Raw genomic sequence first — 23,284 nt, forward strand, 5'->3', positions numbered from 1 at the left:
AGTTTATTTTGACAAGTGTCATTTAGATGCAATAAGCTGTGATCATCTCTCCAGCGTGGCTGCAAACAGAAAGGAACCGACTGAGTATAAACAAACCCAGGTCCTCAGGAGCTGAGTGCAGCTTCTTCCACTGGGTTGGGGTCTGGCAGAGAGAAGTGGGGAAATGGGGAGCGTTTAGGATGCACTTGGCCACAGGCTGCCTTTCCCCCCTCTGCCAAGCCCGGAGGTGCCGGAGGAACCTGCAGTGTTTTCAGCGGGTGTGATGCTGTGCCTGGCTGCGGCGCTCTGGATGATGCGGGGAAGGGGGCTGTGCTCTGCAGGGGGTACCGCAGGAGAGGGGAGGGAGGCGTGTGCCTGCCTGGAAGGGGGCATTTCTCCCCCCGTACACACAAGCCGATGCCTACCCTGCTGAAGCAGTTAAACGGGGAGAGAGCAGCAGCCAGGCTGGCAGATTCCTGCCCTGTGATATGCCAGCCACACGGTGACGCAAGGGCTGGAAGGCTCCAACTAAACAAGCCATTTTCACCTGCGTAATAAGCGCTAGTGGAGATACAGCAACAGCAGCAGCAGCAGCTCCGAGTCCTCGCAACCTGCCAGACTCCAGCGCGGCCGCAGCACCAGCCAGCCCTCGGTGGCCACCGCAGCTTTTTTGGTGGCTCCTGCTGCAGCCTGAGAACCAGAGACCCACGGTCGCCTTGCAGGCAGCATGTCAGCCCCGCCGGACCCCCAGGACCTGCTGCTGGCGGGCACTGGGGTGCACTGGGCTGCGGACGGGGCGGACCAGTATGCAGCTGGGGCTCCACTGCGGGATGGAGATGGGACTCAGCAGCGGGAACAGCTGGTTTTTGGCTCTGCCAGGGAACACCCGTCCGTTGCCATGGCGACTGCATCCCCAGGTAAAAGACGAGGGGTACCCAGGGATGCTCAACAAAGGGCCCCTGGCAGCTGTATCTCCTGGTTCCTGGTTGTCTTGCCTCAATCCCTTACCCAGTTCTTCTCCCAGCCTGGCTGCTTGGAAACATTGCTAACGAGTTAGTGAGTGCATGTAGGAAAACAGAGAACAACGTGCAGTTGCGGCCTTTGCGAATAATCAGTTTTGCTGATGTGGGGGAGGGGGAATGCAGGACCCAGCCAAGTTCCCTAAAGCTCTTAGCAGTTTTCCAGGCACAGGACACCCAGTTTTAAATCAAATGTTGGAGAGCATTTGACTTCACCTGACTTGACGGGGCGCTGTCCTAATTTGTCATACACCTGTACACATCTGGAGTGACAGATCCCAAAGGAGTTACTTCAGATATTCCCTGTGCACCTGGAATTCCTGCATGGCCTCTTATGTTATTTCAACATGTAGCTTTTAACAGGAGTGCCTATTCTGAAGTGTTTATTTATTTTCTGCATGCTTTCGAGACACGTCCATTTAATGCTGGACTTTTTCATTGCTGTGTTTTACTCCTTGTGCTTTTTTAGGTGTATTTGACTTAAGGTGCATTTAGTTTACCTAGGGTCTACAGGTTCATTGATTTTCAGGTTACTTTTGGGATGTATTTGATTTCTCTTGCTTTAGGTTTCCTTTATTTAGTAGCTGTATTAATAGCAGGTGTATATCTATTAATGAACCCCAGAAAGCTTCAGCTTCCAGTAGCTCCTGGTAGAAATGTTTGGGGAAAATGACTCTATTTCCTCCTTGGTCACACTTCCCCACTTACTTTGCCGTTGCCACCCATTAGAGCACCTGAATAACCCAGCCCTGGGGAAGCTGGTGGATCCCATCTAGATTCCTCTTCACTGAGAAGTTGATGTTTCCATTAGACAGCCTGACAGCATTAAACTTGTCTTGAGTAAGTTGAGGGCTGGGTTGTGGGACAGGAATCGGTCTCCGTTATGCAATAGCTGCAGGAGCATTAGGAACTGCGTTTTTGGGCTGAGTCCTTCCTAATCTCCTCCAGTCAATCAGCACAAAGAGTAGCCGGCCAGAAATAACACAGGCAGCATGACTATGTGTGTTATTCCACTGATACTCATCTGTATGTTTTTTTCCAGGGTTCTGAATGTGCATCTGTGCTTGCATGCACTCTTAACATGGATGTTTCCCTGGTGCTTTTCTGTCTGCTTGATGCTACTGAGTTCAGTAGTAAAATGGGACCTAATGCCCATCAGCTGATGTGGGAAATGTTTTGCTGTTTTATTGCTTTGGGCAGGCAGCAAATCTGCTGATGTGCTGCTCATTCACTCATCTGAGTGGCAGGTTGTGAAACGTGACTTTGTACTGGAGAGAGAGGCAGCTGTTTGTAGTGTGAGGCTGTTCTTGGCGAGGGGGGCGTGTGGATTGAGGTCTCCAGGTAGGGTTGTCTCAACAGTATGACATGAAGGAGGGGGAAGAGATCTTGTGAGCGTTCATTGTTCACTGATGGATAAGAATATGGCCATGCTGAATCTTAGCATGCAGAACAAAGAGGGGTGGTCTCTTAAATTGTGTAAATCCCTATGAAGTTGAATGACTGTGATAGTGCTTACATTTAATGAAAGCTTCTTCAGGCTTAACCTGATCTGTAGGTTCAGGGTTATAAAATGCAGAATAGAGAGAATGAAAGAAAAGGAAAAAGAAATGGAAAAGAAAAAGAGAAAAAAGACGAGCAAAGAAAATAATTGTTAACTTCTGGAATCCTCTGTAACGGGGCTTAAGATATGTTTGTTTGCATGTGTCAAACTGTGGCAAGGTAGAGATAAAGTGAGCAAAAGAGACCTTTTTTTGGTGTTTGCTAGCTGTGGGTTGTCAGGTTGTCATATTAGCAGTATTATAAGAGTAGTAATGTGTTTTAAACATTTCCCTTTTTATCTTTACTTTCTAATAAGGTAACTGTTGTGTGGTTGTATGTGTGTCTAGCCAACTGTGGCAGACAGAGCAGCATCCCAGCCAGTGCAGTCCTGCGCACGCAGTCTGCTTTCCTCTTTGTGGCTGCAGCACCTGTATTTCTGTTCCACATTACCTAGAGAGCTACAGCTCCTGCTCCCTTCACCAGGGGAAGTAAATAATTTCCCTGTTCTTTCTGTGTGACTAAATATTCTCAAGTTGCTGAATAAATGGTCTGTCATGTTGCCGAATATCTAAAACTGTCAAGTATTTCAGAAAACTCTTTAATTCTCCTGCTCAGAGGGGGATTCCTGTATGTTCTTAAGCTGTAGGAATGGACCCGGTGGGAGATACCTACCTCCAACTTACAACATTGCTGTAAACTTACAACACCCCCTGTAAAATGGGACACCTGGGGACAATTTAGACAAGGAACAATACATCCAAACAAGAGCGAACTGGAAAGGATGTTTTCCAGGTATTTTCTTGATGCATCCTGTATCTTCCTCCACACTGGTCCTCCCAGAGCAGTCCTTTGTGTGAAAAACATGGTTATGCTCTTTGAGGCAAGAGAAGGGTTTTGAAAGATTCTCCCAGCACGAAAGTAACTGAAAATAAATGGTGGGAATTTATCACAAGTTGTACAGAAGTTTTCTGATACAACTGAAACATTTGCAAACTTTCCCTGATCTTGGCTTTTGTTTTAAGTTTGAAAACCAGCCAGGGATTGTTGAAAGGTTCAGAAATATTTTCAAGCTGGCCGTGGGCCCGGCTTTCAGCCAAACTGGCCTTGTGTCAAAACCTGGTGAGTTGTTTCTGAATGATGAAAAGCAATAGATTTCACTCCCTGTTCTTCAGATCAATGAAAATCAGCAGTGATTTGGACTGCAGAAAAAAATTCCCACGAGGAGCAGGAAGCTCAGAGGTTTCTTAAGCAAAGTCAGGGCAATAAGGAGCTGCGGATCCCGCATCTGCTTCGCCTCTTGCAGAGCTACAGTGAAGATCAGCTCCAACAGCTTCTGGGCAAGGACAAAGCAGTTTCTCTTGCTTTTATACTTGGCCCCTGGGTTTTGCTGAAAATGTTCCTCTTCTTCAAATGGAGAGTTTCTCTTCTTCCCAAAGATGAATTTGTTTCAGGTTAAGAGGAGCTTGCAGGCAGCTCTTGCACGAACTGGAGACTGAAACAGTCCTGAAAGGCTGGTGAGCAGTTGCATGTTGGTGAAGAGAGCCCCATGTCACCCAACACACCATCTGGTCACAGATTCTGTTATTTATTTTTATACATCAACAGTGATTAAAAATCCTTGAAAATCATTATTTCAAAAATATTACACAGGCTACCAGGCATTCCCCAGGATAAATACAAATGGTTTCCATTAGAGAAATGGCAAAATGTAAGAACGGACTGTATCTCCATGGTGCAGGTGTGTTTAAGGGGAAAAAGAGGGGAAAAAGGTCAGGAGCTCATTCAAATGGTGATTCTTGTGTCAGGATCTGGGAAGCTGTATACAGTCTTGTGTGTTTGTGGCTATCTGCAGGGTGATTTACAGGTATGGTATGTCCCTACGTCCACATAGCTGAGTTGAGAGGTCCTATGATTTATGGGAATGAACAGCACCCATGTGTCACGTGCCAGTAAGGCGAGATGGGAAGGAGGGACTAGAAGCTGCTTGGATGAGGCAGATGAGTTGAGGAGAAGCCTCTGCCTGCCGAGGAGCAGTGAGATACCAAATCCCAGGAGCACTTCAAGCTCTGATGAGTGTAGATGTAGTGCACCAGAGTGGTTCTGGCTCCTGCTGCTCCATGATGAGGACAGACTGTTTAGGTTCAGTGCTTTTAGTAAAGACATTTTTAAGAAACCTATCTAATTTATGTAATTTGTAGAGGTCGAATTTGAAATGTGACCCATGTACCCATGTGCTTTCACCACAAACTGACCCACCAAACTCCCTGCTAGCAAGGGGCTGCAGTGAGATGCTCCTAGCATAAGCCCATGTTTATACTGGTAACACTTCCTATTTGTTTGTCTCTGGTTACTGGAAAGGGTGAGCTAATGACAGCTTTACACCTCAGTGCAAAATAAGTTTTTGGTGACTTTGTGGCAGCTTGAGAGCCTTGTGGTTCAACTGGGTGGAAAGAAGAGGGTATGAACATGAGTGTCTGCACTGCTTGGGTTTGGCACTAAAGCTTTTTTGGGGATGTCAGAGCACAACCAAATGCAGCAGGTTCCCCAAGGCCACATGCTCAGCTGCTCTTTGTGGCCTTTCCACCCCTTTCCAAGTATTGCTTTGGCAAGAGTTCCCCCTCCCTAAGCATCCATGGCAATGTACTGCTCAAGGCCATGGGCACTGTAAAGGCTGAGGTCCAGAACCTGAAAGAGTCTTGATAGGGTGGCTTCACTGACCTAAGCGTGCGCCGCAGGGGAGCTGAGCAGCTGCTTGGAAATACATTGTCAACTGCCAGACAATCTTTTTCAGATTTAGCCGACTAAGGCCAGCTTTAATCTCACTTTGGAAAAGTATATATTCATGCCAATTCTATTATTGACATTTTAGTCTTGCCTGATTTAGCGAATTGAATTTATTTTTTCTCTGGTCCCCAGATTAGTCCCTCAAAACCTCTGACAAACTGGTGGGAGTGAGGGTGATAGAGATTATTTGATGGAGGCTGCCAGCATCCCCTGGGGTTTTGTGAGTGCAAGCAGGTTTTGTAGAGAGGAACAGAAACTCAGTGGATTTCTTCTTGGATCCTTCTGTTTCTGTAATTCTCATGAATCTTGACGAAGTGGCCATTTTGCCACAGCCCACAATCAGTCATCTGAAAAAAAAATCCTATTGAAATAACATCCTTCATTCCCACTTGGGTAAAGCAAAAGCAATGAATCCTGTTGGGCCCCTCCAGCAGGTGCTCAGCATCTGGGGGTGAAAAGTGTGGTGCATAAAATCTCCTGGGTTAAAATCTGTGCAGCAATGTAGTTCTCAACTCCATACAGGTCAAAATGCAGCTTCTTTCATGCTGTTCCCCACAGGGGTGCAGGTAGCTCCATCCCTGCTTTGACTTCCATGCCGATGGATTTTCTTCAGCCTTCAGGGCTGCAAATGAGTTGAAGAAGAGGATGAGGCAGATGAAAGAACCGAGTAGTACCAGGGAGGGTGACTCACCTGCCTTATTTTAATCTTCATCACTGGGTAATGAAATGTTTTATTTATAGGCAAGGAACTGAGGAGGAGAGGTTGGGAAGGAGAGGAATGGCATGAAGGGCTTAAGATGTCCCAGCTGCGGCAAGCATTCAATTTTGCATGTTGCAGTATTTCCTGGGCTGTGAGTCTTCCCTGGTTCACTGTATCTCACTGGTGTAAGGATCCTGGGAGAGGAACACCTGCCTCCTTTTTTATTGCAGCTCTGGAAATGCCATTCAGTGACACCTTATACCAGATTTTTCCACCCAAAACTGCAGTGTGAAGTCCATGCACACTCACCATGTGCTCTCAGTCCTCTGGGGATAGCGACCCCAGCAAATGCCTGGGTACTACCTCTGGCTCAGTCCTCCTGGAAAAGTTTGGGCAGATCCCACAGGTCTGCCTATTATGTCTTCACAGGCTGTCCCACAAAAAGATGCTGGCCCAGCTGCGTGGCCTGGATTGACCACGATCCTCAGGATGAGCACCTGGCTCTTCTTTAGGCCCTGAGACCTCATTTGGCCCCAAGACATATTTATTTTGTGCGTGTGTATTATAGGTCAAAGTTCCTGAAATGTCCAAGGAGTGGTGCTGCACATCATCAATGGGGAATGGAAGATTTTAAATGGGTGACTTCTTAGGGGTTTGCTTCACTTGCCCTCCTGAGTAGTTGGTACATGTAAAATGGGCCAAATATGCACTAAGCCTTTTTCATTTTTAATGTAGCATTTATGTCCTTATGTCTGTTTTCGTGTCGTATACTCTTACTGCCAGATCAGGGATGGTTACTATTATTATTATTATTATTATATCAATATATTTTAAATATATTAATAATAATATATTTAAGAAAATAAGACCATCACATAGCAAACCATGTTTGGAGCAATGAAGCATTATTTGTAATTAGTTTTCTAATTTAGGGAAGGTAAATACATGTGCTGCTGTACACTTGGCATGATTCAGCACTCAGGAACACATCCCACATTTAGTGTTCTTGCTTTTTAAGACACTCCGGATTCATGGTCAGCCTAATCCTCTAGGAATCCCCATACTTTCAACAGTGAGAATAAGTTCTTGGCACTCACCTGCAAGACAAGACTCAAAATAGAGGGGACCTTAATCACCTATTTTGGTTCTCATTATTTCAATAAAGTATTTATGATCCTAATTATATGGAACATAAACGCATTCTTAACTCCTTTAAAAAATGAGGATGGTCTTAAGTATATGCTTGAAGGTGAGCTTATGTTTTGCCGAATTTAGTAATAGATGAAGTAGGAGATACAACATGGATAAATTTGCTTTATTACCCATTAGGCCAGACTGCTTCAGGTCACTTGTGTGTAAAACGGAGGCACCAGCACGTACCCACCTCATTACAGTACGGTGAAAATTAACATTTAAAGACATTGAAAACTTGGAATGAAAATCATTATAATGTTGTTGTTGTTTAATTTGATCTATTGTGTGTGTCCAAGTATGACTAAAAATTGTTGGAAATGACTACAGCCTTTGTAAGTCATTCTCTTTCAAATATTAGGGTGTTATAATAATTGGCTTTGTGTTTTCATATTCCTTAAAAGTGGGCTTTTCCATCTTTATTTAAATAACAGCTGCTAAGAATTCTGTGAATATTTCTTTCACTGCTGTAATGAGATGCCCGCCCTTGATACAGCTTCCGATTATGAAATCTCGTATCAGAAAAGGTGGCCAGTTCTTCAGAGATTATTGGAACACAATTGCTGGTGACAGCTGCAGCATTCCCAACATCTCCATCACGCAGCACGGACTCCGTCAGGCATGCGGTGCTGCAGCGGGTGTTTGCTCGGGCACAGGTGAGGACGGAGCGTGGGAGGATGCTCGCTGAAGGATGCTTTCTGTGCCAGAGTGACTCTGCAGACCCGTGGAGTTATGCCAGCTTGAGGCTGTTCTGTGCCATCCAGGACATGAATTACGTCTTATATTTCAGCAGCACTGAATTTATTAACTGCAGCTGATCTATTGTTGGTGGCTTTAAAGACATTGAAGGGCTTATTAACTGCAGGCGATAAAAAGCAAATGTATGGGGCAGCCTTGTCAGGCTGGAGACCTTCCTGCTCCCAGCCCCGGGGGATCTTGTGCTTTTCTTGTCTCTGAGTTTTTTTCTGTGCAAATATTAGTCCATGTCTTGGTTGCACCCCTGGGTGAGTCCCATGGCTGAGGAGGAGGAACTGTGGCACTGGGGCACAGACTTTGGCCCTGGGCTGGGCAGGAGCTTCTCAGTGCTGGTGCTGGCAAGTGCTTTGTCTCCTAAACCGTCCCTCACCCCATTTCATGTGCACATTGCAAATCTACAAATGCAGATGATATAGATCCAAATGACATCCCCAGCCCTGCTGTGCCTGTGCTGCGTTAGTCACTGGCTGTGCAGCACAAGAGCCTAAAAATCCTCGCCATGGGCAGCCTCTGCAGTACAGCCCTAGTTGTTGGAGTTTGTACTGATTTCCTTCTCCTGAGCCTGGCCCCCTACACGCTGCTCCCAAAAGCACTCGGGGGTACCTGTAAAGGAATTGGTGGGGAGACAGACTGCATTTATGGCTTGCAATTGGCAAGGGAGTTTTGCCATTTACAGGCCTAATCCTGCCCCCCAACTTGGAGGTAGTGAGGCTGGTGCAGGGAGGATGCCTACACCCACCAAAGGCAGCATTTTGGTTGTTAGGGAGGTGGGGGTCCCTCACCCATACAGGTCCCGACACACATAGAGCCAGCAGGGCAGCTCTGCTTGAAAATGCTCTTAACCCCAAGCTCACTGGCAAGCCAAAGGGCTGGATCTTGAGCAAAGCCTGAAAATTGCTCTAGGCTGCCACTGCTGTGCAAGCATTCACCTGTATTGATAGGACAAGTGGAGATGGTTTTAAACTAACGGAGAGAAAATTCAGACTGGACATGAGGAAGAAATTTTTTACACTGAGGGTGGTGAGACCCCAGCCCAGGTTGGCCAGAGAGGTGGTGGAGGAACCATCCGTGGAGACATCCCAGGCCAGTCTGGATGGGGCTCTGGGCAACCTGAGCTGGTGAAGATGTCCCTGCTCATGGCAGGGATGGCACTGGATGAGCTTTGAAGGTCCCTTCCAACCCAAACTATTCTATGACTCTGTGATTCTATGATTTGGATCAGCAATGTCCCTCTCCCTACACAGGGGACACCCACCAAGGCTGCAGCCAGGGCAGGAGGTGAAGACCTGCAGCAGGCAGACTGAAGAGCACCATGTCCCCTCTCTGCTCTGCTCTGCTGAGCAGCATCCCCATGTGCTTTGTGGGAGGGTGTAATGAGGTTTCATAGGTACAGTGTCTCCACAGAGTACTGATGTACCAGGGGTCTGAATTCCAATAAGTCTTAATTAGGTCTTTCCCTTGATGTCCTTAATTTTGAGGCAAAAGAGATGCACTTACTGCTCATATGCGTAGGAAATGTTTTGCATTTCAGGATATTTTAATTCCTGTTGACTTCAGCAATGAATCGCAATGCAACACATTGAAAATTAAATGTGCACTTCAGCTGAACTGGAGGCTTAACTGCTTTGCATGCAGGTGTACCTGGATGATATGCACAGTAATCATACATTATTTGCAGACTGATTGTAGTAAAAAGGGAAATGCCTTTTCCCACCATTATAAAAGTTTAAAAATGTGGATCCTGATTTTGCTCACCATTTTTTCATCTCTAATTACTGCTTATCTCTGTCTCAGGATATACCACATTTGCCAGTGTGTTTTCTTTTTATTACAAAGGTTTATATTTTCAATAAACATCAATGACCAAATAAATAGATGCTCCAAACTGCTGTGCACTAAGTTTTACCTGAGACACAGAATCACAGAATCACACAGAATCACACAGAATCACACAGAATCACAGAATGTCAGGGATTGGAAGGGACCTGGAAAGCTCATCCAGTGCAATCCCCCTGCCAGAGCAGGAACACCGGGATGAGGTTACACAGGAAGGTGTCCAGGTGGGTTTGAATGGCTGCAGAGAAGGAGACTCCACGACCTCCCTGGGCAGCCTGGGCCAATGTTCTGTCACCCTCACTGTGAAGAAGTTTCTTTTCAAATTTAAGTGGAACCTTTTATGTTCCAGTTTGAACCCATTGCCCCTTGTCCTGTGGCTGGTTGTCACCGAGAAGAGCCTGGCTCCATCCTCCTGACACTCACCCTTTATATATCTGTAAAGACAGTTGCGTTCGATATGGGGCTGACCTAAAGCTGAAGGCTGGTTCATCTCTTTTGCAGCTTTTGTCGTTGGTTTAAAAAATGATAATGCAGGATTCATGTTGTTGCTGTTTTCTCTACTACTCTGGCAAAAGTATCACTGTGGTTGAATATATAATTCGTTTCTCAGGACCTGCTGGTATATTCTAAAAGTTTGTGTGTATAATCTGCAATTCTCAGACTGTAGGAAAGGTGTTGGGCCCAAAAGTGAAGCTCCAAGATGATGTGTGAGAGTCAGGATAAGTCCCAGAGGAGTCAACCTCCCCTGAACACCTTGTTTATGAAAGAAAATAGGGTTTATTGCTTTCACTGATCTGAAATGTTTGCATCAAAGTGGCTGGTAAATGACATCTTCTTTACAGGCAAGAGAGGATTTTAACATCTCTGAACAATCTGGAGTAGATCTTCAGTAGGTGGTATCTAATTCTCTAAAAATTTCCTGTGTGTTTACTGTGTGTACATTGCATCCAGGATTGAAAAGTCAAGCAAGCAAATATTTGATCACATGCACAGATGTGGAATCTCTGAGTAAAAACTGAGTTATTTTGCATGAGTGAAATAGGAATTCTACCTTTGAAAATGCTTACCCGTCTCTGCTGATGCCAAGAAAAAAGGACCAAATCTTCTGAAATTTAATTTTTTGAGAAACTTCCTGATCAGACAAAAAAAATCTTTCAAAAGAAATAAAAGTGGATTAAAAGAATATTTTTTAAAAGTTGAAATCTTAGTGTCTATATTTTCAAATTGGTCCCAAAGCAATTCATGTGTTTCACCTGATTTGGCTGGCAGCACTATTTAGAAATCTACGTTTTGGTTTTGTAGTTGGATGTTTATTCCAAACACACATAAATTCCATTTTAAAAGCACTAATGTTGACCTGCAAATTTCTCTATTGTGTTTTAGAATTGCCATCTTTTTTTTTTTCCCCCACCCTAAGAAACACCACTAGAGATTAATTACACTGGTTCATCTAAGCAACTATCACAGTCAAAGCTGGTTGTCATTTGGGGGATTTTTGTTTTCTTCAAACTATTTCAGACATTAGCCTTTATAATTCAGTTGCTGTGTAGTAGAAGTTCAGGTCAGGCTTGGGGATTTATGCTCTGTAAAATATATGCAATCTGCTCTCACTTTGAACATGGTCAACAGACCATGTATAATCCCTGGAATATTTGGTGGATCTGCTAGGCCATGAAGATGGCATTTGTAATATTTGTCTAGCTACATGTATTTTCACATCCCTATGCCATCCAATCTATTCAAAAGCAACCTGAGGAGGGAGAGCTGAACAAAGACTGAAAAGAAAATATATAATTCTCAGTAGGAGATTTCAGAGTTTGAGCTTCTTTTCTTTTTCCCTCTCTGCTGTTGTTTTTTAATGAATCGTTCTTTTAACCTACTTTAAATCAAGCATCTAGCATGCTACATGTTTTGCAGATGAATCATCCCATGCAATGCACTTATCCATATCTGCTGTGCAAGTACATTGTCAGCTTGTGTTTGATAACCTACCAGCAAGCAAGGTTTCTTTTCCCCCAGAACCTTGGGATAGTAGCATCGTTCTCCAAGTGAGAATAATGCAACCACTGTTAATAAATCAACCTGGCTCCGAGGATGTTTCACCACTTTCACTGCCTCCCTGATTAGCATTATCCTCAGAGGTATAAATTAAAAGAGGAAAATGTATAATCTGGGAAGCTTTCCAGCATCATCGTTGAAAATGTGAGCTCAGTGCTTTGCTGGGATTTCTTTGGTGAAGGAATGCTAATAGCAAAGCTGAAGATGTGCTCTGATTGCATCCTAAAGAGTAGGAAGACGCACAGAATAGCTTCGTTAATTCTTCCTTTGTCATCAAGGTAATTTCTAATGCGATCTGCACAGGATGGATCTCCAACTGTTTCTACACAGTTCTGTGAACTGGTCCCAGAAGTGCAGCTTCGGTCGTTCCTTTTTCTGCTACTTGCTCTCTTAGTCTGACATCTGCATAAAATATGTTACATGTTTTCCCATCTCAGCCTGCAGATAATTGCCTGCAGCTGTTAGCAGCGGTGGACACGGTCCCTCTGCTATATCGGTCAAAGCCTGAGCTTCAGCAAGAAGGATTTCAGGAATTTCTACTGCCTGTTCCTATGAGGTGTCATCACAGCTGGGTGGTAACTCCTGGTACCTCCCTCCCCGCCAAGGGATGAAAAATGTGCTGCAGAATGTGCTGATTTGCAAAAAATATTTCACAGGGAGGGTTTGCTTTTAGCAAAGTTCCAGCTGTGCTAAGTGAGCAGAAAAAGGGATTTTTCAGCATATCAGCAACATCTTGGAAGTGGAAATGCCACATCCACCAGCACTTTAGTAGGAGTCAGTTTTCCCCTTCCCCTGCCCGTGACCCACTTGGGCCTTTGGTATTTAACTAAAACAAGGAGTTTAGCAAGACTGTAGTACTTGGAGCCTCACTTTATAATGTCTCTGTATTTCTATTTGCTTTCTGTTGGCCAGGTCTGTGCCAACATCATCCTTTGCTTTCCAAGAGATGATGAAAAGCACAGAATGGAAGACTGAGCTGGTGTTCCTCAAGTTCAGTTTGGATTTTGGGGAGGTGCAAGGAAGTAGAAACCTCTATTACTATATTGCTGATGGGACAAGTGATGCACAGTGCAATGAATAGTCCCCAGCAGCCACATTTAAACTAGGTCTAAGTCTTCCTAGGCCCAGGCAGTGCCAAGCTGCTCCAAAGGGGTCTCAGCTTCATCATCAGTGACTTGGTTTGTGGGGCCTCTCCAGACTGAGGCTCCAAAAAGTCATTCCTCTCTCCTGAAAAATGTAGGACAGCTATTTTTACTTAGGTACATGAAGACAGCGTTTTGTGTGGTTTCTTTTTTTCTGTTTTTCTGCCTGTTTTTCACTTTAAAATCCATATTAAGGAATCTCAGTTATGTTTTGCAAAGGCATTTACTCTTCCAGCTGAACAACATAGCGGGAATACCATGTGTTATTTGCCACCTCTACTGACATCACTAAATTTGCTGAAGCAACGTGTTTCACCATTTCCAAACATTTTTCCTGTGGAGCTCTCTCTTCCATAGAAAGGTTTGCTGTTTCCCCTTGATTTGAAATGAAAAGAAAATTAATCCTGGGGTGTATTAGAAGGGGGTGGTCAGTAGGTCAGAGAGGTTCTCCTTCCCCTCTACTCTGCCCTGGTAAGACCACATCTGGAATATTGTGTCCAGTTCTGGGCCCCTCAGCTCCAGAAGGACAGGGAACTGCTAGAGAGTGTCCAGCGCAGGGCAACAAAGATGATTAAGGGAGTGGAGCATCTCCCGTGTGAGGAAAGGCTGAGGGAGCTGGGGCTCTGGAGCTTGGAGAAGAGGAGACTGAGGGGTGAGCTCAATAATGTTTACAGATATACAAAGGGTGAGTGTCACAAGGATGGAGCCAGGCTCTTCTCGGTGACAACCAATGATAGGACAAGGGGTAATGCGTACAAACTGAAACACAAAAGGTTCCACTTAAATCTGAGAAGAAACTTCTTCACGGTGAGGGTGACAGAACACTGGCCCAGGCGGCCCAGGGAGGTTGTGGAGTCTCCTTCTCTGCAGCCATTCAAACCCGCCTGGACACCTTCCTGTGTAACCTCATCTGGGTGTTCCTGCTCCGGCGGGGGGATTGCACTGGATGAGCTTTCCAGGTCCCTTCCAGTCCCTGACATTTTGTGATTCTGTGATGAAATTTTCCCACAGGACAGAATTTCTTTTGCAATAGCTCCACTTCCAGCTAATGTCAGGAAAACCGCAAACAACTGCAGTCAGTATGCTTAATTTCAACCCTGCATTTACAGCTTATTCTTTGCTGTTGCTGTCTGAAGAGCAACAACATCAACATACTCTACTCTCAGCTTGAAAATACCCATTAAATCCCAGAGTTAGTGCACTAGCAAGTAGGATTTGTTACCACCTATTTAATGGACTCAACAGGAATGTGACCTTGGTTCTGTGTCACTGGTGAAAATGAAGTTGCCTCCTGGTCCAGTCCATCTAATTGCTGCTGAACTACAATACGAAACAGGTTCTTCTGTGTTTATGGCAGATGACTTGCCCACCACTGTGGTCAAGAAGGCATGAAGCCATGAGTGTTCCCCAACCTTGCAGCTGCCCAGCATCCTTGGATGCAAATAATTATGTAGTAATATATATTTATTACTTACTCACTTAAAAATGTGACTTGTGTATTGGTGCTGAGCAAGGGAAGGAAAGCTGGTGCAGACAGCAAATCTTCCTCTTTCTTCTTAGGCTCCATACAAGATAATTTCTTTTCTTTAAAAGCCCTCCCCTTCTCACTTTGTGTGAGTAGGAAAGTAGCGCAGGCTCCTCCGTGAGTCTTTAGAAACCATCAGGTTCCCTTTCCTGACCCTGCACTTGGAGCTGCAATAACAACTGTTTCCTCAGCCTTGCTGTGCTCTGTGTTTTAACCAGCATTTTAGAAAACAAAAACCGTAAGTTTTCAACCAATTTCAGACCCATTTAGCTGGACGTCAGTAACTGCAAGAGCAGGTAAGATCCAAGGCTTCCTAACAGCTCCTGCCTGCACCCAGCACCAGGTACCCCAGGCTTTTGTGGCCTTTAGAAATAAAAATGCTCCATGTGAGCAAAGCACCGTGTTGCCTGCAGTGTTGCTCGCTCAGGTTTCTGCTTGTAACTGCTCTGCTGTGCCAGGTACAAGCCAGTTTCTGAGAAGATGGGTTAGAGGAGCTGGTTTCTAACCTCATTCGACAGAAAGTTGAGAGAAAAAAGGGTGTTTGCTCCTGGTGCTTGGGGCAAACAGCCAGGAGAAAAGAGCTACGCTAAAAATCAGTGTAGGCACAAGGATAAAATTGTATAAATTGGACAGGAGCGTTCAGGCTGGGGAGGAGGGGAAGTCAGAATGGAGTGAAAAACAAATGGCAAGAAGAAGAAATCCTAACTACTCTCGAGCGTTTGGATTCCTCAAGTGATGGATTTCTCACCAGTTTGTGAATTAGCTAATGTGATGCTTGCAGTGGTAGGGGGTTAAGCTTAGAAACTCAGCAGGTGCTTTCTGGTCCACTTCTCCTGTGTTGATGAGCTCTGCAGACAGACTTCCCTAGCAAAACCATGCTTCCCCACCCTTTGTCTAGCTGGAGCACGGTGGGAAGGAGCCGATGTAAGACATTCAGATTAGTCACCTGGAAAAAGCTTGAGGACAATGTAGACACATAGGCTGGAGAAGCACATGTTGCTGGAGCAGGGTGGCTGCAGCTCCATTGTGGGAGGGCTGTATGGACAGCAAAGAGGGACATCACCCAGGTGACATAGGGAGAGGTGCTACTGCCTGGACCAGCGATGGACCTGGGTCATGTCCTCCAGGCCTCTCTGGCCCCATATTTGGGGGAGTCTAGAAAGTGAAGTGATGGATGGCAGCAGGGAATACAGTAATTTCTCCTTTTCCCATGTTAGTTTGGTTCCTGTCCTGTTCAAACCAGCAGCTGCTTCTGTGCTGATATATTTTGTGTTTCGGTGGTTTCTGATGGTAATTATTTATATATATATTTTTAAGAAGACCAGTGTTTTGTTTGTTTTGCATGCAAAGCCCTGCTTTCCTTGGCGGGTGAATTGACTCCTGCAGAGAAACCCAGACATAGCATTCGGTGGCTTAAGTTGGATGAACAGAGCAATATTCAGCATAAAATAGTAATAACAAGGATTTTTAATGAATGCAGGCTTGGCAGGAAGAAATTATAGAAGATGAAGTGTGCAGTGATAGTTGGAGGCTAACAGTGCAGTGCCTGCATCCAAGAAAGCAGCAAAGGGAGAAAGATACAGCAAGTACAGGCTTATTAATTTGATCTAATTAGTGTTGTTAAGAACATTAAGGTAAATGGAAAATGGGAAAAATGCATAATGGATTTATAAAAGAGGACTGTGAAGGCAAACCTGACAGCTTCAGTAACATACTGATTGTTTTCTGACTGAGTTTCACTGAAGTGTAAAAGCCAGCACTACATGAAAAGTTAAAAATTGCTGGCTGAAATGGAAGAGGTGGAGGACAACACATCCATGGCCACACTGCCTGTTACCTAAAACAGAGACATTTGCTTGGTAACACTTTTAAATTGGAAAAAAAAAAAAAAAAGAAAAAAAGAAAAACGTGCAATTTTACCGAAACTATTTTTTCCAGCCAATTCCTTTAACTAAAATTTTCTGACCTCCTGAAAGGATGAGCAAATAATCAATGAACGTCATTTTGAGAAATGTAGTACGGCTTCCCAGCTGTGTTAACATCAGTGAGCAAACAGCATTTCCTCAGACCATGTTGGGAGCAAATTTGGAAATTATTCCATTTATATTTGGGCTCTGTGGACTGATCATGAATATCTGAAATGTGATCTGTGCTGCCTAATTGTAGCTTCTTATATGAGTCACAAGATCATTTAACAAGGATCCTTGATTGGAGGAACGAGCAAACGCATCTTTTAGACATACTTGATTGTGCCAATTTCAGTGCTTATTTTCTCTCAATGCTGATACATACATATTTTTCATTAGCCTTGGCAACCATTTCTTTGCCAAAAAAATAATTTCTCAGGTGTTGGCAGAAAATGGTATATGGATTTAGCTAATATAAAATCATTTACACGTGTAATAGCCGCTGGAAAATGTTAGTATCATCCTCTCTGTACCAAAATTAAGAAAATAACACTAAGATTCAGGTGCAAGCTAAATTTGGGTGGCAGCACTGTATGTGTTCAATTATGGAAATTGTATTAGGTGAAGTCAGAAGGAGCTTCAGGAAAGGCCAATTTGATTGCTTTCCTAGCTGTGCTGCAACTTGGAGGCTTGTAGGTTTTATGGTTGGTTGGTTGGTTGGTTGATTGGTTGGTTGGGGTTTTGTGTATGTGTGTTTTTTTAATTTTATTTTATTATTATTATTTTCCCCTATTTCTTGTATGTTTAGGCTTTTCCAGGGCATTAGGGTGGCTGTAATTCTCACCTCAGAGCAAGAGCAGGTGTTGCAGCTCCAATGCAGCTGCTCGGGTGCAATGTCTTCTGCCCGTCCCTGGGTCTCATCCTACATGCTGCATCAATGGGGAATCACAAGGTCCACAAAACATCGCTGTGCAAAGAGATGGGTAGTTTAACCATTTGTGGTACACTGCTTGTTGCAACATTTTTTCATAAAAGTTTGTTTATTAACTTTGGGAAAAAAGACTTCATCTTTCCCGAAGATCTCAGTAATGCATTCAGTTATGACGGAGTTCAGAAGAACCTTCTCTGAAGTGCCATTTCATTGGATTTAAAGCTCTGTTTCATTATTATAAAACATGACATATGTGATCTGCTCAGCAGCAAAGGGTGCTGCTGATGTAAGGCAGAGTCAGTGAGCTGCCTGGATTGAAAAATCATCTCAGTTTTTCACACTGTAAAGATCAGTGCACCTGTGACAGTCCAGGACACTGGACCTACTTGATCCCTGAGGTTAGAGATTTTTTTATATTGTACAAAGACGACAGTTTTTCTGTTTGGAAAGTGACTCCAGAGGTCCAACACACTCATTTTTGATGATTATTTCCCAGCTCAAGTGAATGTTGTCAATTCATCTCGGTGGCATGGACATTTCCAAAATTCCATGGTCTATGTGTTGGTTTAAATTATTAATAAGCTGTCCTTTCATACACCACTGCCAAGCCAGCCACAAACCCTTGAGCCACAAACATAATAAAAGGCAAATTCTTTCCAAAAACACAATTCTGTTTGTTGAACAGATTCCACTCACTGGCTGAAGGAATGACAGATTAAGTAGGAAAAAAGGGAAAGAAATAACAAGCTTGCAAATCTGGAGCTGGCCATGGATAAACAAAAGGGGATTGTGGCAGTCCCTTGAGTACACAGAAAATACACATTTGGGAATGAAAAAATGAAGAATGTGTAGGAAAACATCTGGAAGGAGTGGTGCCAGATGGTTGTTTCCTTTTAGATTGGACTAGTATTTTTCTCATAAAATATGAAGATCCAATTTTCGTGTTTGTCAATATTTGCAGATTTCAGTCTGTATGTAAGGAGGAAAATAAGGTCTCAAATAGAACTCTCTGCATGCTTAAAATAAGCTTGATGTTCTGTGCTTTGCTGACTCAACCTAAATGGCCTGGGATTTTGAAGTGCTGGGAATGCTTGACTCCTTTTCCAGTTCCTTCCATCTGAGATTCTACAACCATATTACATAAAGGATTTTATGTAAAGGAGCAAACTCCAGATACCCATGATTAGAAAATTTTAGTTTATGTTCCTACCACAGCACAATCTTGCTGATCTGGCAGCAGAGTGGCATTGACAGGATCAGTTCTTTCAGTTTCTGCTTCTAGATGGTGTTGCAGTGAAAAGTTTGCTGCTCGAGAGATTTGGGACCCTATTTAACATTGCAGAGCAAGGAGAAGCTCAAAGAAATAAAAGACGGCAAAAAAAGAGAAAGGGCGTATGAAAATTGGACAGTGCTGAATATTTTGTTATTAAATATTTTCAATGGCAAACATACATTTTCCCCCATCAACCACTATGAGAAGTCAAGGACAATACAATTTTTTTAAATAGCTCCCTAGTTTTTTTGTTGTATGGCTTTGGGGTAACGTTGTTTTCCACGCTTATAGGGGAATATCTACATTTTATACAACCTTGAATAGCTACGGTTAGCAATCAATGTGCTTTCTACCAAATGTTTGGGTTTTCTTTCACAAATCAATGGTCTTAGACTTATCTTTATTAGACTTGCCATTGAAGCGGTGTTGAACTGTGGGTATTTTTTACTGTAATTGCATGGAAGATTGAGAAAAACTTCCATCCAGTTTGAAATTCAGATGCTAGGGTTTGAGTGGGACTAATAGTTAACATCATTATGCCATGGAGAAAAATGCTTTCTGAGGTATTTGGAGGGGATGTCTGGAGGAGATCCTGAGGGTGCTCCAGTTGAGCATCACCAAATGATGCTCCCATCCAGCTGGAGATCACCTTTGCTGCACAAGATGCTGCCACATTTCAGGGCGCCCCAGGTACAATACCACCCACTGAGAGCCTTATATTTCAGAGAGCTGGGGAGAGGATGTGGCATGGTCATGGGTGTGTGACACCCGGGAGGGCTCCAGCCTCTGCTGTCCTGTTCCAGCCCAGAGTCACCCTCCCTATCACATGCCTGGGCATGTCCTTGGTGCCATGTGGATCACTGAAAGGTGACCACAAATCTCTGCTATGGGGCACTGAAAGTAAGTCACAGAATCACAGAATGTCAGGGGTTGGAAGGGATGTCAAAAGCTCATCCAGTGCAATCCCCCCACCAGAGCAGGAACACCCAGCTGAGGTTCCACAGGAAGGTGTCCAGGCGGGTTTGAATGTCTCCAGAGTAGGAGACTCCACAACCTCTCTGGGCAGCCTGGTCCAGGCTCTGCCACCCTCACTGAGAAGAAGTTTCTTCTCAAATTTAAGTGGAACCTCTTGTGTTCCAGTTTGAACCCATTACCCCTTGTCTTATCATTGGTTCTCACCGAGAAGAGCCTGGCTCCATCCTTGTGACACTCACCATTTATATATTTGTAAACATTAATAAGGTCACCCCTCAGTCTCCTCTTCTCCAAACTAAAGAGCCCCAGCTCCACTCCCTTCAGCATCTTTGTTGCTCTGCGCTGGACTCTCTCCAGCAGTTCCCTGTCCTTCTGGAACTGAGGGGCCAGAACTGGACACAATATTCCAGATGTGGTCTCACCAGAGCAGAGTAGAGGGGAAGCAGAACCTCTCTCGACCTACTTAATATCCTAAATAACATCCTGCACAGGGAATGAATAGTATTAGAATAGTATTAGAAGTTTTTAGTGCCTTTCTTAGGATTTGATTGGACTTTATTAATTTAAAATTAATTAGAATTTGGCTAGTATAATCTGAATAATGCATTTATTTGTGCAATCATGCATGTGCAATTTGCATGGTCTTGCTAGAATAATGTGCGTAAATTCTGGTGTTGTGGTGGTCAGTATGTTGAGCTGGAGTGAGCAGGGTGGGCTGTATTAGCAAGAGCAAAGCCAGTGAGTTGAGAAAAGAGACTATTCCCTCTATTCAGCCAAGGGTGGGTAGAAGGAAAAAAATGAGCAACCTGAGCTAGCTTTGGACTGGAGATCTCCAGAGGTCCCTTTTTTCTGTGGTTCTAAGACTTTTAAGACTCAGGTCTATCACCTTTTCCTCTGCTGTGCTCCTACCTACTATTCCTGACCACTTTCACCTGTTTTCCCATTATAAATATAAAGGTAATTAGGGCTATTTAAAAGTTGGCTGCTGGCCCTTGAGGCACTTCTGCACCAACAAGGGGCTTGGGTTGTTTCTCAAGCCCAGCTGGGTGTTTTGTTGCTCTGCTTCACAGATTGAATTAATGAATTAACATATATATATATATATATATATATTTCTTCAGGTCACTCTAAGACAAGGAATTTTCTGTTTCCTCAGGAAAACAAAAAAACCCCAGCAAGTTGTTTTTATTAAATCCCAGGTGTTCAATTCTCTCCCTGCCAATTCCTTTCACTTCACTTTGGAAACTATTTACTATTTTTATGAAAAGTCAGCTTTGGCAAAAGACACTGTTTGAACATAAACAAATTGCAGTGCAGTTTGCCACAACCACTGTGCAGTAAATGCAAGGCCTTTCAACAAAGTATTTTTTTCTTAGCTAAAATTATTGGCTGAATTTGGCAGAAACTTCTAAACACTGGGGTCAATCCAGTCTGAGTTTTTCACCTAATGAGCTATCAAGCCCCAAAATCTCACCCATTTTGAGTTCTGGCAGTGCAGCAGGGAGATCCCACATCCCATATTTATGCTACAGACTCCGTTTTTTAAGCAGGGTAAAGCAGAGATCTGCAGTGGTGAAAATGCTGCTGGTTTCAAGGAGGAATAAGCTGTCATGGAGTGTTTTTTCTTGTTTTATAGGAATGAAAGGCTGGACTGAATCTAAGGAGAAAGGTGAAGGTGCAGTGATGAGTTTTCTGTGAGGCAATTTGACCAGGCAACTGAAATGGGGACAGCCACCCATCATCCCAAGCACTAACATGTTCAAGACCTGTGTGCATGTCATTTTTCCTGTCTTTCTCCCTTTTTCCCCCATCCTCAGAGAAGTGTAACGATTGCCTCTCAGACCGGGCGCTCTTTGCTGGCAGCGTTTTGTGCAGATGAGTGGTTATAATAGAATAAGGGCAAGGTAGTGACAAAAGTGCTGATGTTTGCTCACGGGCTGTGTCACCAGCTCACGGGTGGAAAACTCGGTTAACACTTGAGAAATCTTGATTTCTCAAGAGGAAAAGGTGTTTGACCATGAACCGGCTCTCTCTGAGGGTCACTCCAGTTGCACAGTGGTGGGACCCAGCTCACACCAGCAGCTTTGGACCAAGGCAAAGTGGGGAGAGTGAGTCTGGGGCTGCCACATCTCTCCTACTGTGGGTTGGCTTGATTATTTTCTACTTTGATTTCCATGAGCAATGGACACTTCTCCTGCAGTTCTGCTCACTGTGGTGTTGTTACAACATTTTTACAAGGCAGGAAAGAAAAAAGAAGCACCATTATCTATCTCAGCTAATAGCTGTTTGTATGAGGGGAGCTGAAGCGGGTGTGCTTGACTCAGAAGATGCTGTGTGAGAGATGGTGTGATGCAGACTGTCCTTTTACCATCAAATCCTGGCTTTGCATTCCTCAGGCCTCAACTGGCTCAGGAGAAACTCCCTCTGGCAAATGCTGTGATATGAGGGCAAGGCGCAGAGCGTAACGTAGGGTGGGTATTCCCAGGGAGCCTGGCCCCAGCAGAAATGCCGCAGTGGCAATGCGAGTGCTGCAGATGGTGTGGAGACACGAGCAGGATCTCCAGGTAGACAGAGGAAAGTGATAGGAGAGATGCTACTGAGCTGTAGGAACAGTTGAAACCAAGCAATAGCAAGCAGTGTGCTGTGGATGAGCCATCTGTCCGTCTACCCTGGGTAGCATCGTGCTCTGTGAAGGTGCCACCTTGGCCTTGCAAGCCGAGCTTTTGCTGTGCTCTTCCTGTCTGGACACAACAAGCCTCTCAGCACGACTAAACGTCTGAGGCTTAAAGCTGCGCTGCTCTGGTGGTGCAATGTGTTCTTGGGCAATGCAGATGTGTCCAAGGACAAGCCGGACATTTTCCACCATTTAAGTTTGCAAAGAGTGAATGGATTTGAGAACACAGTCAGCCTCCAGCTTGTGATGGGAACTGGTCTATAGGTTGGGGAAATAAGAGGATACTCCTCACAAGGGGAGGAGGGGCAGGCGCTGATCTCTTCTCTCAGGTGACTAATGACAGAACCTGAGGGAATGGCAGGAAGATGTGCCAGGGGAGGATTAGGTTTCACATTAGGAAAAGGTTCTTCACCCAGAGGGTGCTGGACACTGGAACAGGGTCCCCAGGGAGGTGTCACGGCCCCAAGCCTGACAGTGTTCAAGAAGAGACTGGACAACATCCTCAGACACACGGTGTGAACTGTGGGGTTGTCCTGTGCAGAGACAGGAGTTGGACTGGAAGATCCTTGTGGGTCCCTTCCAACTCAGGACATTCTATGATTCTATGACTCATCAGGAGGTCCTAGTATGGAGGATTGTATGGAGATTGTAGGTCAAGTGAGGGATGCAAATGGCACAGGAAATTTTGTAGGACAGAGGGATGAAGGTATGCTAGAAATCTCTACTGTGCTTTGCTGTTTGTTTATAGAAACTATGAGCTGTGCAGCCCTGCTGTAAAATATTTAATTCTTGAGTACAGTTTTCCAGATTTCAAGCTGTGCTCCTGAGCCTTAATTTCCTAACTAACCTCATACAGTCTGCTCAAAATATAATCTGCCATGCCATTTATCTGCACAAAATAGAGACTTTTCTAGTGGCAGAAACTCCAACAACCCTTAATTGGGTGGAGTGGAAGAAAACATGTATTTGAATCTTGAAGAAAATATGAAGCCTAT

At 44.3% G+C, this 23,284-nt stretch overlaps 1 protein-coding gene across 1 annotated transcript in view; it reads left to right on the plus strand.

The window, feature by feature from the left end:
- Nucleotides 1-413: 413 nt before the first annotated feature.
- RTN1 (reticulon 1) overlaps nt 414-23,284 on the plus strand; it is a 121,907-nt gene continuing 99,036 nt past the window's right edge. Inside the window, exon 1 of the mRNA XM_065838874.2 lies at nt 414-896. Coding sequence (XP_065694946.1) covers nt 707-896 — 190 coding nt within the window. The 5' untranslated portion in view covers nt 414-706. The remainder of the gene's footprint in view (nt 897-23,284) is intronic.

The sequence above is a fragment of the Patagioenas fasciata genome, chromosome 5 (genome assembly GCF_037038585.1).
Source record: "Patagioenas fasciata isolate bPatFas1 chromosome 5, bPatFas1.hap1, whole genome shotgun sequence".
In the NCBI taxonomy this organism is placed as follows: domain Eukaryota; kingdom Metazoa; phylum Chordata; class Aves; order Columbiformes; family Columbidae; genus Patagioenas; species Patagioenas fasciata.